A 16,741-nucleotide genomic window follows, 5' to 3' on the forward strand; every position below is an offset into this window, starting at 1 on the left:
TGGAGTTAAAAGGCCATTTTGGCTAAGTGGGGGCAAGCCATGGGTTTTTCTTTGCTTGTTATTTCTTCAAATGCAAAACTGGACTCCAAGGCCCATGTTGTCATAGGGATTTAGGCCTGGCTCACTTCAAACACGAGGCCCTTCCTTTAAAAATACAACTTAAAGATACTTATCGAATTCACGGTGTGGGCAAGATAAAGGCAGTTCTGTTCTCCAGCTTTATGACCCAGGTTACGCAGGCCGCAATAAAACTTGCATTAGCTGGCCATTAGCTCTTGGAATGTGCAAGCTTATCTCAACACAGGACCCCTCTTGACGTCACAGCCAGGAACAGGCACATTGCAAGGGTGAGGGCCAGGGTTAAGGATGGGTTTGACTGTCCATTGTGTAAAATGGGAGAAATTGTTTTCATTGTGTAAAATTGGTAATATGTGTCACGCAATAGTCATTGTATGATTTCTGAAAAGGTGTCAGCTAGCTGCTTCTGGTCATCCAGAAACGATTTTGGTGAGACCAACATACCAAAGGTTATTAACAAAAACGTAATGGGGCCCTCCCTGTGAATGCGAGATAGAAGAAGTTGATTAAAACATGCAAAATATGATTCACCAAGGGCCATAGTTTTCATTGATATAATTTTGGAGTAAATGAGGAAAAACTGTTGCTCTGCACAGGAATGACCTACAGACACCTGACAAGGCTTGGGTGATTCACTAAAAAATATAGTGTTCAAAAAGGCCTTCATATTTGTCAAAATATGGAGATTAAGGGCACTTGTCATGCAGTGAGATTTCTATGTCTCCGAACCAGACCAATCCCCCTGTCGAAGGAAGATGATGTAGTGGTCTCCTCCCCTGGTGTCTCAAAGCACTCTCACATTTTTTGGAACTATCAGCACACAGGTGGGTGTGGGGTAGTGAACAATAACCTATCGCTTCTGCGGGAACTATGGCACATTAGTGATGTCATTTGCCCTATAACTAGGTAACCCCACACCTCAGATCAGGACACTTGCCACTAACCCATGAGGTGAGCTGCTGCCGGAAATCTAGAAGAACATCCCAGCACTAGCAGTGAGGCCTAATCTTGCAGAGGTGCCAGGAGACCCAGTAGCTGACTTGGGGCCCCTTGGAGGAAAGAGGAAATCCTTGACTGACCCCATTGGCTGTCACAGCAGTGGTGCTGTGTCACTCCCTAATTTCCAGTCCAGACCTCTCCTGTAAGTAAACTAAACCCCAGAAACCATAGAGTGTGTAGGCCCAGTATTCTTGTAGCATTGCATTACATAATTCCCCCTTTCATAATCCCCATTTGCCTGTATTTCAGTGATTGCCCCTCGAAGAATCCCCATTTGTCTGTGTAAATCCTTAATGTATTTTTCTAAGCAAATCAATTAATTTCCCCATTTATTTCACAGGATTTGTATTGTTGGAATTCAAAAGCAACCATCTTTCCCTGGTGTTTTGTGAACTGATATAGTTATAAAGTTTTGCCCAAAAGAATTAATCCGATTGTGATCTGAGAAACAAATGTGTCCCTGTGTTTCAATTGTGCCCTGCTAAGCGAATTTCCATCTGCCTCTGCATTTTCCCATGTAAGACAGACCCACCAGAGGGGAAAAAGGAAGTTCATGGGAATAGAACCATAGAATCAATCAATGGAATAAGCTGCGCACTGTGAGGGAGCTAAATATGGGGACAGATCAGGTCAAGGAATCATAGAGATATATTCAATCAATCTTTAATAAACACATATACAATTGCCATACAATTAAAAACAGCTTAAAAACATATAATTGATACTAAACATATCTAGTTAAAGTGCATATTATTTTACTAAACATCCTAGGATGTAAGCAAAAGTGCAATGTGCCTAACTTAGTTCAAAAGTGCATAAATTCCGTAGACAGTAAAGAGCCTGCATTTTCCCATTGCATCTGTCATCCTAAACCAAAACCGAACTTCCTCTTGTTAGCTACTCCCTTCCCCATAGCTTGCCTGTAATTTTAAGCATCAGTAAAAACAAGTTTCCATTTGCCTTTTCTTTCCCTTTGCCCATGTGTTGAATATCCTAAAACCGATGTTCCCCTTGTGTGCTGACTAGATTCTCTAAAAGCCCTGCCTGTATTTCTAAGCAAAAGCAAGTGAATTACCTGTCTTTCTATTTCTGTACCATAGCAGGTGTGATAAATAATTAAAAACCCCATTCTTCCATTGTACTCTAAAAACAAATGTTCCCATTCTTTGCTTTCTCCTTGTCAGGTTAGCATGACATATACATGGAGTCAGGTGTGACACATACATAGAATTGAAAGGTTTTGGTGAGGCTATGATTGTTTTTTTTTACTCAGATACAAAAGTTTGGCCTTAACCTTAATTGCAGCCTTTGGAAAGTGCCCTAAACCAAGATGGAAGTGTCCAGCCTAAGTTCTGATTGCCTGGCGTTTGTTTATTGGAAGGACAGTGAACATTCTAAACTGCCTTTCATCGTTGTTGCCCAGCTGAGAGGACGTATGCAAAAGCTGCTCCTGCTTAACTTGATCAGGGGCTCCAAGTTTCAAGCGATCGAGCGGCTACAAGAGAGAATTAACTGGAATAGAGTCTGGAATTCATTGGGATACAGGACAGGAGAAAGAAAATTCAATTCACAGCAAAGGATAACCTTTATGATACTCATTCAGGAGATAAGTGACTTGTTAATACTCAACATTGGTGTAAATATTAATTCTGAACTTATAAAACGTCAAATTTAATTTATTCTGAAACGTTAATGTGTACAAACTTATTTGGATTGAAATGTTCAAGAGTGCGAGCGCGTGTTCATCTGGTTACGTGATTCAACTGTGCTAGCACGTGCGTGTTCATCTTACCTACTTATAAACTGTAACGCGTGCGCGTGTTCCTAAGAGCTACGTGAATCTACAGTGTGAGCGCATGAACAATATTGCGACGTAAAAATCTCAGCGCGTGTGCGTGAACGTCTTGCTACGTAAATCTTCAGCACGAGCGTGTGAATATATTACTACGTGAAAAACTAAGCGCATGTGCACAAACTTCTTGTTACGTGAATCTACAGAACGAGCGCATGAATAATATTGCTTTGTGTAAACCTCAGCGCGTATTTGTATTTGTATTTCATTTATTTGTATAGCGCGCTAGGCCCGAGGGCAACCAGGCGCATATCTTAAGGGCACAGGGTACAATACTGGCATTAATACAGTTACAGGCACAGATTAAATTCACACACAGGTGCATTTCTTAGGTCACAAGGTCCACAATAGGCATAAGAGCATAAAAGCGGGTACAGGTAGCATTAACTATTCATGCAAACAATGCCCGTAGTTCAGGGGTAGTGGAACAGGTGGCTAGGCAAGTAGTGGGTGGGAAGTAGAGGATAGCCAGAGCTTGGCTTTGTGTTTGAAGAGCGTGGCGGATGGGATATTTCTGATTGACAATGGCACGGAGTTCCAAAGTTTGGAATCAAGGACTGGGAAGCTAACACCTCCGGCAGTCTGTAAGTTGTGTTTAGGAATAGTAAGTGATTGTGCTTGGGCAGATCTTAGAGTCCCTGCGGGAATGTACTGAGAGTGTGCGTGAACTTCTTGCTACGTGAATCTACTGTGCGAGCACGTGAGCTACATTGCCACGTGAATTCACCAGTGCGTGTGCGTGAACTTTTGCTATGTGTATTTACAGCATTTTTGGTTACCTGGATTTACAGCACATGTGCGTAGTCTTTGCTACGCGGATTTTTTGCGCAAGTTCACGTTATTCTGGATATGTGGATTTACAGTGCGTGTGAGTGTTTTTGGTTACGTGGATTTACAACGCGTGTGCGTGTTCTTTTGCTACGCAGAATTTTAGCACGAGTTTGCGTTCATCTAGCTACATGGATTTTCAGCGCGTGTTCCAGTTCTTCATATCTACGAGAGTATTCAATGCATGAATACTTCTACTGAATTTCTTTGGAACTTTCCTTGCTCCAAGATCATCTTTTGAAGTCTTGTGTTCTAGTTTGTTTTTGTTGGGAACAGAACCTACAGTGAGACATCGACATTCAATTAACAGAAGGTTAAGGAGTTGCAGGAAAAGATTGCAAATGCATTCCCGTGTTCCTACTCCCTGCCACTGCCTTCCATTCAAAGGAATGAAGTCCAATTGATGTTCGGGGGTTGAGTGTCGCAGGGGGAGCACTTAACTATTGTGCTATCATTGTGTGTTGAATTGTTCTTCTTCTGTTTTCTCATTCAAAAGGATTTGTGACAGTATATCTTAACCTGGTCGTTATATGGAAGTCATTGAATTTTTGTGTTGCCACAACATTGTTGGCTGATTTAAGCTGTTTATTCTAATTTGACAATGAATAATAAATTAATAAATATCTATTGATACACACCGTCCCCCCCACCCCACCTGAGATTGAGCAGGGAACTTCAACTAACCCTATAAAGGGCCTAAGCACAGAGTGGAAGGTTACAAAACCCTGAAAGCCCTGAGGAAAAAAGATCCCAGGGTAAATGGGTTCCTTCCAGATCTATTCTGCTGAATGCAAGATACCCCAACAAGACAAACCCTACCCCTCGCCAGCCGCTACCCACACCACCACTCTCAAGTCACACTCCAGTGCCAGGGAAGGTTGCAAATACCACCCGCCCAGACAGATCAGGCCTTGGCTGGCACATCACAGTGAGGCTTCATTTCTGGATCCCCTCCAGGAACTGGTTCCGAAAGGATCCGGCATGGAATTATTGGTAATCCTGCTGAGGCCGTGAGAAGAGATCCCACCCAGTTTAAGAAATGTCACCCAGTATATAGCTTTCAAATCAGAAGGATTAATTTTCCCAGCTGGCGCCTGGATAATAACCAGCTGTAAATTATGGAATCTTGGATTTATGTCTTTTTAATGTGTACTCTTAAATTCTACAGTCTCCCCTATTTTATTTCGGACTAGCAGGCTTAGCGGAATAAACATGACCACTTTATCCAGCTTGTACTTGCAGCAAGACCTTCAGTTATCCTAGCTCAGGGCTCGCCTTGGAAGCAAGACGACACTGAGCAACACAGGTTCGATCCCCTGGTCCGCACTTAGAAACCTCTGACTATTAAGCGCGTTATAAATAACCAATAACCAAAGGTGAATGCAACTTACTTTGCTCTGTCTTTTCACAGCGTCTCTGATGCAGATCTGGGGAAGGAAGTGACATTATTTTCATTAAGAGGGTAACACATGAGCGAAGGAAAACCGATCTGAAAACATTAGCATCTGTAAATCCGACAACGCTTGGCATTGCATTGTCCAATTCTCATTTCTTATTTTGTATTTTGTCATTCTTCATTATTCTAAACACATAGTGAAGTGCACTTACAACCAAAACATCTTTAGCACTTGCCTTAAAAAAGGTGCTGCATCAGGACTCATTCTGCTTGCACTTCCGAAGACCCTGGGTCAGATCTGCTCACACGGTCTCAGGAGTGCTGCAAGCTCCCCAGTAAACAGGGGGCATTAATATCTAAGTATTAGTGCCTGAGAGGTCCTGTAGACACAACTCCTGGAGACTGCGTTATTATTATGCGGAAATTCAATAAGCGCAGGCCTAGCGCCGTGAAGCGACGGAGCGCTTTACAAGTCATCAGGGGAAGTAGAGATACAAGGGAGAGGGGAGCTAACAACGGGGAGGGGGGAGCGGGAACTTTAGCAGCAAGGGGCTGCAAGCAACAGTGAGAGGAAACATGGGGGGGGCAGATCACCCAGCCTCAGGTTAGGTAGGGAGTGGAGCGCAAGACTCATCTCCCCCTTAACACCTTAACCTATCCCTGGTGTATGACCCCCCCGCCCCCACCTCCCCCTTAACACCATAACCTATCCCTGGTGTATGACCCCCCCCCCACCTCCCCCTTAACACCTTAACCTATCCCTGGTGTATGACCCCCCCCACCTCCCCCTTAACACCATAACCTATCCCTGGTGTATGACCCCCCCCCCCCCACCTCCCCCGCCACGCTGACCTGGTGCTTGGGTTAATACATTTGGAACCCCATTTCTGAAAGAATGAGTCCTAATGGATTGCATGTGTGATAAGCACGAGACGTGCGTTGCTTATACATTGCCTGCAATGCGTGCTCACCACAATAAGGACTGAGAAAGTGCTGTGTGCAGTTGCATTTGCAAACAGACATGTTGGGGAGCAGTATACACCAAGCAGAAATTGCAGCAGAGCACACGCCGTGGCAGCTCCTCGCCTGGGATTTGCTAGCCCGGAAGTATGTTATGGCTCAGTAAGGTTCCTAGCTCCTCAAATCTTTCATTCACAGCACGTGCCCTTCCTTGTATGCGCCGTTCCACGGTGTAGAATTCAATACCACAGAGGCATTGCTCGCCTTTTCATGCACCCATTAGAAGCCTTTTCTGTTCGGATTTTTCTCTGGCAGTCTCCTGGTTGCCATTTCTTAGCGCCTAGCTGCCCTTGGGCCTTAGTCAGCACTTCATCAATACAATAGAATACAATGTTACGTCACTGCCCTTTGAAGATGTGCACTAGAAGGGCACTTTATTGAGCGTGGACCTGGTCATGGGGGAAGTACACAGTGAGGGGAAGCAGAGGAACCAGGCAGGGAGGAGCTAACAGGAGGGAGAGGGTGTTGGGGGGGGGGGGCGCAATTTGGCAGCAAGGGATCCACAAGCAACCACGGGAGGTAGCAGATCAGGCAGTCTCGCGACGGTGGGGGGTGGACAGTGTGTGGGCCTAGGCGTTAAGAGGGACGGGAGACATTCCTTGAGTCCCTTTGTGAAATGTAGAGGGGGGGCGGGCGGGTCTGGTGTTAACGGGGAGCAGGTTCCAGAGTCTGGGGGCCTAGACGGAGAAGGCCTGTCCCCATTCGCACATTCTCTTTTGCCCTTGTTACCCCTCTGCAAGGGGACTGCTTGTTTTACCTCCCATCTTTTTATGATAACTTGAGGTATTTGGACCGGTTCCCTTATCAGCCATGGTATTTTCATAAAAAGTCACACGCATGACAGACTCCACTAGATGTGTGTCTGAAAGATGAAAGAGGTGTCTGTAAGTTATATGACCAAAGTTATGGCAATCATTTCCACCTAAGGTGAAATACATATTTGGGGGAAGGGCTTGGAAAGTTGACTTAATATGAAAATCCATATATAATTGTCATTCTTTTTTGAGAATTCACATTTTTGTCAAATTTGTGTAGTCACAGGCGTATCATTCGGAATCAGATAAGCCGGATTCCCTGCATTCCCCAAACGGTGTGATCCTGGGCATATCACTTTCTCTGTGTGTGTCTCAGCCCATTTACGTGTCAAAACTGATGGTGAATAAAACTGTGATCACTTAAAGCCGTGCTAAATAAAAACTAAGCAAGCAGTAGAAAAGCCAATAGCATTGGCTTTGCTGCAGGGATTAACAAGAGTAAGAGGGAAAGAGGGCTGACCCCCCAACCCCCAGATCTCTCAACCCAGCCGCTGCCTATTTACTGCACTTGCTTAGGCTCACCCTCCCCTCGAGAGGTTGCACTTACATTTTCCCTTCTTAGCACTCCCCCCCAGCACTTCTCCATGAGCACCGCAGCACCCATCCCTGACACCCCCTCCCTCTGCACTTGCACGTTCTGAACACTCACAAGACATAGTAGGTTTGTCTCCCCTCCATGTTATTCTCATGATTTGTTTGTACTATCAATTCAATTATTTATCTTGTTGTAATTCATTGTCTGCCTTCCCCTGTCCTCACCCTGTTGCCCTGTGAGTGCTTTGAAACAGTTTTACTAATTGTATAAGAGCCTAACAAGTGACCTATAAATAAATAAAATAAATAAGTATCTGTGAGGACTGACGGAAACAGAGGGAGGCAGCGAGGGAAAGAGGGGTGATGAGTAGCGAGAAAGAAGGGCGGGAGGATGCGAGGGAAAGAGGGGTGATGAGTAGCAAGAAAGAAGGACGGGAGGCTGCAAGGGAACGAGGGATGATGATTAGCAAGAAAGAAGGGTGGGAGGCTGCGAGGGAAAGAGGACTGATGAGTAGCGAGAAAGAAGGGCGGGAGGCTGCGAGGGAAAGAGGTGTGATTAGCGAGAAAGAAGGGTGGGAGGCTGCGAGGGAAAGAGGGGTGATGAGTAGCGAGAAAGAAGGGCGGGAGGCTGCGAGGGAAAGAGGTGTGATTAGCGAGAAAGAAGGGCGGGAGGCTGCAAGGGAACGAGGGATGATGATTAGCAAGAAAGAAGGGTGGGAGGCTGCAAGGGAAAGAGGGGTGATGAGGAGCAAGAAAGAAGGGTGGGAGGCTGCAAGGGAACGAGGGATGATGATTAGCAAGAAAGAAGGGTGGGAGGCTGCAAGGGAAAGAGGGGTGATGAGTAGCAAGAAAGAAGGGCGGGAGGATGCGAGGGAAAGAGGGGTGATGAGTAGCAAGAAAGAAGGACGGGAGGCTGCAAGGGAACGAGGGATGATGATTAGCAAGAAAGAAGGGTGGGAGGCTGCGAGGGAAAGAGGACTGATGAGTAGCGAGAAAGAAGGGCGGGAGGCTGCGAGGGAAAGAGGTGTGATTAGCGAGAAAGAAGGGTGGGAGGCTGCGAGGGAAAGAGGGGTGATGAGTAGCGAGAAAGAAGGGCGGGAGGCTGCGAGGGAAAGAGGTGTGATTAGCGAGAAAGAAGGGCGGGAGGCTGCAAGGGAACGAGGGATGATGATTAGCAAGAAAGAAGGGTGGGAGGCTGCAAGGGAAAGAGGGGTGATGAGGAGCAAGAAAGAAGGGTGGGAGGCTGCAAGGGAACGAGGGATGATGATTAGCAAGAAAGAAGGGTGGGAGGCTGCAAGGGAAAGAGGGGTGATGAGTAGCAAGAAAGAAGGGCGGGAGGCTGCGAGGGAAAGAGGGGTGATGAGTAGCGAGAAAGCAGGGCGGGAGGCTGCGAGGGAAAGAGGTGTGATGAGTAGCGAGAAAGAAGGGCGGGAGGCTGCGAGGGAAAGAGGGGTGATGAGTAGCGAGAAAGCAGGGCGGGAGGCTGCGAGGGAAAGAGGTGTGATGATTAGTGAGAAAGAAGGGCGGGAGGCTGCAAGGGAACGAGGGATGATGATTAGCAAGAAAGAAGGGTGGGAGGCTGCAAGGGAAAGAGGGGTGATGAGTAGCAAGAAAGAAGGGTGGGAGGCTGCAAGGGAACGAGGGATGATGATTAGCAAGAAAGAAGGGTGGGAGGCTGCAAGGGAAAGAGGGGTGATGAGTAGCAAGAAAGAAGGGCGGGAGGCTGCGAGGGAAAGAGGGGTGATGAGTAGCGAGAAAGCAGGGCGGGAGGCTGCGAGGGAAAGAGGTGTGATGAGTAGCGAGAAAGAAGGGCGGGAGGCTGCGAGGGAAAGAGGGGTGATGAGTAGCGAGAAAGCAGGGCGGGAGGCTGCGAGGGAAAGAGGTGTGATGATTAGTGAGAAAGAAGGGCGGGAGGCTGCGAGGGAAAGAGGGGTGATGAGTAGCGAGAAAGAAGGGCGGGAGGCTGCGAGGGAAAGAGGGATGATGAGTAGCGAGAAAGAAGGGCGGGAGGCTGCGAGGGAAAGAGGACTGATGAGTAGCAAGAAAGAAGGGTGGGAGGCTGCGAGGGAAAGAGGGGTGATGAGTAGCGAGAAAGAAGGGCGGGAGGCTGCGAGGGAAAGAGGGGTGATGAGTAGCGAGAAAGAAGGGCGGGAGGCTGCGAGGGAAAGAGGGATGATGAGTAGCGAGAAAGAAGGGTGGGAGGCTGCAAGGGAACGAGGGATGATGATTAGCAAGAAAGAAGGGTGGGAGGCTGCAAGGGAAAGAGGGGTGATGAGTAGCAAGAAAGAAGGGTGGGAGGCTGCAAGGGAACGAGGGATGATGATTAGCAAGAAAGAAGGGTGGGAGGCTGCAAGGGAAAGAGGGGTGATGAGTAGCAAGAAAGAAGGGCGGGAGGCTGCGAGGGAAAGAGGGGTGATGAGTAGCGAGAAAGCAGGGCGGGAGGCTGCGAGGGAAAGAGGTGTGATGAGTAGCGAGAAAGAAGGGCGGGAGGCTGCGAGGGAAAGAGGGGTGATGAGTAGCGAGAAAGCAGGGCGGGAGGCTGCGAGGGAAAGAGGTGTGATGATTAGTGAGAAAGAAGGGCGGGAGGCTGCGAGGGAAAGAGGGGTGATGAGTAGCGAGAAAGAAGGGCGGGAGGCTGAGAGGGAAAGAGGGATGATGAGTAGCGAGAAAGAAGGGCGGGAGGCTGCGAGGGAAAGAGGACTGATGAGTAGCAAGAAAGAAGGGTGGGAGGCTGCGAGGGAAAGAGGGGTGATGAGTAGCGAGAAAGAAGGGCGGGAGGCTGCGAGGGAAAGAGGGGTGATGAGTAGCGAGAAAGAAGGGCGGGAGGCTGCGAGGGAAAGAGGGATGATGAGTAGCGAGAAAGAAGGGCGGGAGGCTGCGAGGGAAAGAGGGGTGATGAGTAGCGAGAAAGAAGGGCGGGAGACTGCGAGGGAAAGAGGGATGATGAGTAGCGAGAAAGAAGGGCGGGAGGCTGCGAGGGAAAGAGGTGTGATTAGCGAGAAAGGAGGGTGTGAGGCTTTGAGGGAAAGAGAGGTGATTAGCGAGAAAGATGGGTGTGAGGCTGTCAGGGAAAGAGGAGTGATGAGTAGCGAGAAAGAAGGGCAGGAGGCTGCGAGGGAAAGAGGAGTGATGAGTAGCGAGAAAGAAGGGCAGGAGGATGCGAGGGAAAGAGGAGTGATGAGTAGCGAGAAAGAAGGGTGGGAGGCTGCGAGGGAAAGAGGTGTGATTAGCGAGAAAGGAGGGTGTGAGGCTTTGAGGGAAAGAGAGGTGATTAGCGAGAAAGAAGGGTGTGAGGCTGCGAGGGAAAGAGGGGTGATGAGTAGCGAGAAAGAAGGGTGGGAGGCTGCGTGGGAAAGAGGGGTGATTAGCGAGAAAGGAGGGTGTGAGGCTTTGAGGGAAAGAGAGGTGATTAGCGAGAAAGAAGGGTGTGAGGCTGCGAGGGAAAGAGGGGTGATGAGTAGCGAGAAAGAAGGGTGGGAGGCTGCGAGGGAACGAGGGATGATGATTAGCAAGAAAGAAGGGTGGGAGGCTGCGAGGGAAAGAGGGGTGATGAGTAGCAAGAAAGAAGGGTGGGAGGCTGCAAGGGAAAGAGGGGTGATGAGTAGCAAGAAAGAAGGGCGGGAGGCTGCGAGGGAAAGAGGACTGATGAGTAGCGAGAAAGAAGGGCGGGAGGCTGCGAGGGAAAGAGGGGTGATGAGTAGCAAGAAAGAAGGGTGGGAGGCTGCGAGGGAAAGAGGGGTGATGAGTAGCGAGTAAGAAGGGTGGGAGGCTGCGAGGGAAAGAGGGATGATGAGTAGCGACAAAGAAGGGTGGGAGGCTGCGAGAGAAAGAGGTGTGATTAGCGAGAAAGAAGGGTGTGAGGCTTTGAGGGAAAGAGAGGTGATTAGCGAGAAAGAAGGGTGTGAGGCTGTCAGGGAAAGAGGGGTGATTAGCGAGATAGAAGGGTGGTCGGCAGCGATGGAAAGAGGGCTGATGAGTAGCATGATAGAAGGGTGGGAGGCTGCGTGGGAAAGAGGGGTGTTGATTAGCGAGAAAGAAGGACGGGAGGCGGCAAGGGAAAGAGGAGTGATGAGTAGCGAGAAAGAAGGACGGGAGGCGGCAAGGGAAAGAGGAGTGATGATTAGCGAGAAAGAAGGGCGGGAGGCTGCAAGGGAAAGAGGAGTGATGAGTAGCGAGAAAGAAGGGTGGGAGGATGCAAGGGAAAGAGGTGTGATGATTAGTGAGAAAGAAGGGCAGGAGGATGCAAGGGAAAGAGGAGTGATGAGTAGCGAGAAAGAAGGACAGGAGGCTGCGTGGGAAAGAGGGGTGTTGATTAGCGAGAAAGAAGGACGGGAGGCGGCAAGGGAAAGAGGAGTGATGAGTAGCGAGAAAGAAGGACGGGAGGCTGTGAGGGAAAGAGGGTAGATGATTAGCGAGAAAGAAGGGCGGGAGGCTGCAAGGGAAAGAGGAGTGATGAGTAGCGAGAAAGAAGGGTGGGAGGATGCAAGGGAAAGAGGTGTGATGATTAGTGAGAAAGAAGGGCAGGAGGATGCAAGGGAAAGAGGAGTGATGAGTAGCGAGAAAGAAGGACAGGAGGCTGCGTGGGAAAGAGGGGTGTTGATTAGCGAGAAAGAAGGACGGGAGGCGGCAAGGGAAAGAGGAGTGATGAGTAGCGAGAAAGAAGGACGGGAGGCTGTGAGGGAAAGAGGGTAGATGATTAGCGAGAAAGAAGGGCGGGAGGCTGCGAGGGAAAGAGGAGTGATGAGTAGCGAGAAAGAAGGGTGGGAGGATGCAAGGGAAAGAGGTGTGATGATTAGTGAGAAAGAAGGGCAGGAGGATGCAAGGGAAAGAGGAGTGATGAGTAGCGAGAAAGAAGGACAGGAGGCTGCGTGGGAAAGAGGGGTGTTGATTAGCGAGAAAGAAGGACGGGAGGCGGCAAGGGAAAGAGGAGTGATGAGTAGCGAGAAAGAAGGACGGGAGGCTGTGAGGGAAAGAGGGTAGATGATTAGCGAGAAAGAAGGGCGGGAGGCTGCAAGGGAAAGAGGAGTGGCGAGTAGCGAGAAAGAAGGACAGGAGGCTGTGAGGGAAAGAGGGGTGATGATTAGCGAGAAAGAAGGGCGATAGTCTGCAAGGGAAAGAGGAGTGATGAGTAGCAAGAAAGAAGGGTGGGAGGATGCAAGGGAAAGAGGTGTGATGATTAGCGAGAAAGAAGGGCAGAAGGATGCGAGGGAAAGAGGGGTGATGAGTAGCGAGAAAGAAGGGTGGTAGACTGTGAGGAAAAGAGGTGTGATTAGCGAGAACGAAGAGTGGGGGGCAGCAATGGAAAGAGGGCTGATGAGTAGCGTGATAGAAGGGTGGGAGGCTCCGAGGGAAAGAGGGGTGATGAGTAGCGAGAAAGAAGGGCGGGAGGCTGCTAGGGAAAGAGGGGTGATGAGTAGCGAGTAAGAAGGGTGGGAGGCTGCAAGGGAAAGAGGGGTGATGAGTAGCGAGAAAGAAGGGCAGGAGGCTGCTAGGGAAAGAGGGGTGATGAGTAGCGAAATAGAAGGGTCGGAGGCTGCGAGGGAAAGAGGGGTGATGATTAGCGAGAAAGAAGGGCGGGAGGCTGCTAGGGAAAGAGGGGTGATGAGTAGCGAAATACAAGGGTCGGAGGCTGCGAGGGAAAGAGGGGTGATGAGTAGAGAGAAAGAAGGGTGGGAGGCTGCAGGGGGAAAGAGGGGTGATGAGTAGCAAGAAAGAAGGGTGGGAGGCTGCAAGGGAAAGAGGGATGATGATTAGCAAGAAAGAAGGGTGGGAGGCTGCGAGGGAAAGAGGGGTGATGCGTAGCGAGTAAGAAGGGTGGGAGGCTGCGAGGGAAAGAGGGGTGATGAGTAGCGAGAAAGAAGGGTGGGAGGCTGCAGGGGGAAAGAGGGGTGATGAGTAGAGAGAAAGAAGGGTGGGAGGCTGCAGGGGGAAAGAGAGGTGACGAGTAGCAAGAAAGAAGGGTGGGAGGCTGCGAGGGAAAGAGGGGTGATGAGTAGCGAGAAAGAAGGGCGCGAGGCTGCTAGGGAAAGAGGGGTGATGAGTAGCGAAATAGAAGGGTCGGAGGCTGCGAGGGAAAGAGGGGTGATGATTAGCGACAAAGAAGGGCGGGAGGCTGCTAGGGACAGAGGGGTGATGAGTATCGAAATAGAAGGGTCGGAGGCTCCGAGGGAAAGAGGGGTGATGAGTAGAGAGAAAGAAGGGTGGGAGGCTGCAGGGGGAAGAGGGGTGATGAGTAGCAGGAAAGAAGGGTGGGAGGCTGCAAGGGAAAGAGGGATGATGATTAGCAAGAAAGAAGGGTGGGAGGCTGCGAGGGAAAGAGGGGTGATGAGTAGCGAGTAAGAAGGGTGAGAGGCTGCGAGGGAAAGAGGGGTGATGAGTAGTGAGAAAGAAGGGTGGGAGGCTGCAGGGGGAAAGAGGGGTGATGAGTAGAGAGAAAGAAGGGTGGGAGGCTGCAGGGGGAAAGAGGGGTGATGAGTAGTGAGAAAGAAGCGTGGGAGGCTGCAAGGGAAAGAGGGATGATGATTAGCAAGAAAGAAGGGTGGGAGTCTGCGAGGGAAAGAGGGGTGATGAGTAGCGAGTAAGAAGGGTGGGAGGCTGCAAGGGAAAGAGGGGTGATGAGTAGCGAGAAAGAAGGGCAGGAGGCTGCTAGGGAAAGAGGGGTGATGAGTAGCGAAATAGAAGGGTCGGAGGCTGCGAGTGAAAGAGGGGTGATGATTACCGAGAAAGAAGGGCGGGAGGCTGCTACGGAAAGAGGGGTGATGAGTAGTGAAATAGAAGGGTCGGAGGCTGCGAGGGAAAGAGGGGTGATGAGTAGAGAGAAAGAAGGGTGGGAGGCTGCAGGGGGAAAGAGGGGTGATGAGTAGCGAGAAAGAAGGGTGGGAGGCTGCAAGGGAAAGAGGGAAGATGATTAGCAAGAAAGAAGGGTGGGAGGCTGCGAGGGAAAGAGGGTGATGAGTAGCGAGTAAGAAGGGTGGGAGGCTGCGAGGGAAAGAGGGGTGATGAGTAGCGAGAAAGAAGGGTGGGAGGCTGCAGGGGGAAAGAGGAGTGATGAGTAGTGAGAAAGAAGAGTGGGGGGCAGCGAGGGAAAGAGGGTTGATCAGTAGCGAGATAGAAGGGTGGCCGGCAGCGATGGAAAGAGGGGTGATGAGTAGCGAGAAAGAAGGGTGGTAGACTGTGAGGGAAAGAGGTGTGATTAGCGAGAAAGAAGAGTGGGGGGCAGCGATGGAAAGAGGACTGATGAGTAGCGTGATAGAAGGGTGGGAGGCTGCGTGGGAAAGAGGGGTGTTGATTAGCAAAATAGAAGGACGGGAGGCTGCGAGGGAAAGAGGGGTGATGATTAGCGAGAAAGAAGGGCGGAAGGCTGCAAGGGAAAGAGGAGTGATGAGTAGCGAGAAAGAAGGACGGGAGGCTGTGAGGGAAAGAGGGGTGATGATTAGCGAGAAAGAAGGGCAGGAGGCTGCGAGGGAAAGAGGGGTGATGAGTAGGGAGAAAGAAGGGCATGAGGCTGCGGGTGAAAAAGGGATGATGATTAGCGAGAATGACCCAGGCCTCGGGATGCATGAAATGCGGCCCGTTGGAGGGCCTGGAAGTTTAGGCGCGGGGTGGGGGTGTAGATGGTGCGAAAGCCATAGGGAGGGGTGGCGTATTGGTGCCACTAAAACAAAAGGCACCAGGAATGGAGGAAACGGCACCTGGAAAAGGTGCGAAAGTTAGCAGCAGGGGGCCAGGGAAAGCCCGGCCCCCAGGGGAAAGACAAAGGGGCTATGGGGTATAAGAGGGGGTAGGAAATGTATCCCAGGCACAAACCAGGTAAGGAGCCTACCTCTGCGGGTAAGCTCCTACAGGACCTGGGCAGAGGAAAGCGTTTTGGCTCTTGCGGGCTCAATTGCACACTCTGTTTGTCGGACGTTTGCTTTACACGGGCTCACTCCAGGCAAATCTTGTACTTTTTGCAAGCTGCAGCAAGTGTCTTACCTCGTCATCAGCGGTGGAGCAGATTGAAAGTTGGAGGTCGGGAAGAAGCAGCTGGCTCGACGGAGGAACGGAGCCACTGTGAAGACCCGAACCAAGCGACGGCGCAGAAGACGTGCTGAGAGGGAAATCGCGCAGTGGAACCAGGAGACACGCCGAGCGGAGGCACCGTAGCAGAGCGAAGAGGCCAGGCCGGCCGCGGTAAGCGGGAAGCGAGGGGGCATGGCAGAAGCGATCGAACAAGGAAGCACGACCACAAGTTTGGAAAGCAAGCCAGGGAGCAGCAGGGGGCAGAGCCAGATCGAACGAGCAGCAGAAAAAAATCAAAACAAAACCCCTTAAAGGGGAAGACGACAATGGAGGCGGTCTTGGCAATTGAGACGTTCAGAAACAAGTGTAACTAGCCGGGAGTAGCAGGAGGCGGAGCCTACATGAGCGAGCACAGAAACTCTTAAAGGGGCAGGCAGCAACGACTGGAGACACGAACAGCATTTACAAGAAAAGGGTACCAGACACCCATTTAAGAAACCTCCAGTCACATAAACGGGCAAAGAGGAACAAAAAATTACAAGCTGCTTCAAAATAAGCGACAAGGAGGGAAAAGGAAGAGAATCTGGCAGACACAAGGCAGGCAACAAGGAGGATGGCAGAAGAAAGGGCACGGAGGGCCAAGGAATTCAGTGATTGGGCAAAAAAAGCAGAGCATGAGTACGGAGCACAATGGGTGCTGGATGTGATGGGAAAAGAGGAAAGGGCTAGGGCATTGTCACCTTTGCTGTTCATAGAGCCCAGCAGCAGTGAAGGGGAGGAGGAATTGCCCCAAGGGCAGAAAAGAAAGAGAGAAGAGCAGAGAAGACCCCAGCCACAACCGGAAACTTCAAGGAAGAAGAAGAGGAAGGAGAAAAACAAAGGTACTGTAAACAAAAATGTGGGGGAAAAAATTGTTGAAATGTTGAAAACTTGTGTCACGGGTAAGGGTAAGTCGCCCATAACCAGTGGCAAAAGAGGCAAGGGAAATAAGGGGCAGAAAAGGGACCAAGGGGATGGTTCATCAGAAGAAATGAGTAGCGACAATGAGGAAAAGGATCATTTAAAGGCATGGGTAAAATGGAGGTGGGTAGTAAGCAAGGGGAAGCGTAAAGTGGCGGGGGGAGCAGGAAAGGAACCAATGGAGGCTCCGGCCCCGGCACCACAAGGAGCACTGGCAATAACAGTGCCAAGCCAGGTGACACCAACCCCTCCACAGCA

The 16,741-nt window shown here is 50.2% G+C and overlaps 1 protein-coding gene across 2 annotated transcripts in view; it reads right to left on the reverse strand.

Moving 5' to 3' along the window:
* LOC138452986 (NACHT, LRR and PYD domains-containing protein 3-like) overlaps positions 1-16,741 on the reverse strand; it is a 412,210-nt gene that overhangs the window by 144,499 nt on the left and 250,970 nt on the right. For both annotated transcript variants that reach the window (XM_069605366.1, XM_069605365.1), the window contains exon 3: positions 5,149-5,184. In XM_069605366.1, the coding sequence (XP_069461467.1) occupies positions 5,149-5,184 (36 nt within the window). The remainder of the gene's footprint in view (positions 1-5,148; positions 5,185-16,741) is intronic.

This window comes from Ambystoma mexicanum, chromosome 4p, assembly GCF_040938575.1.
Source record: "Ambystoma mexicanum isolate Mex_15411 chromosome 4p, UKY_AmexF1_1, whole genome shotgun sequence".
NCBI lineage: Eukaryota > Metazoa > Chordata > Amphibia > Caudata > Ambystomatidae > Ambystoma > Ambystoma mexicanum.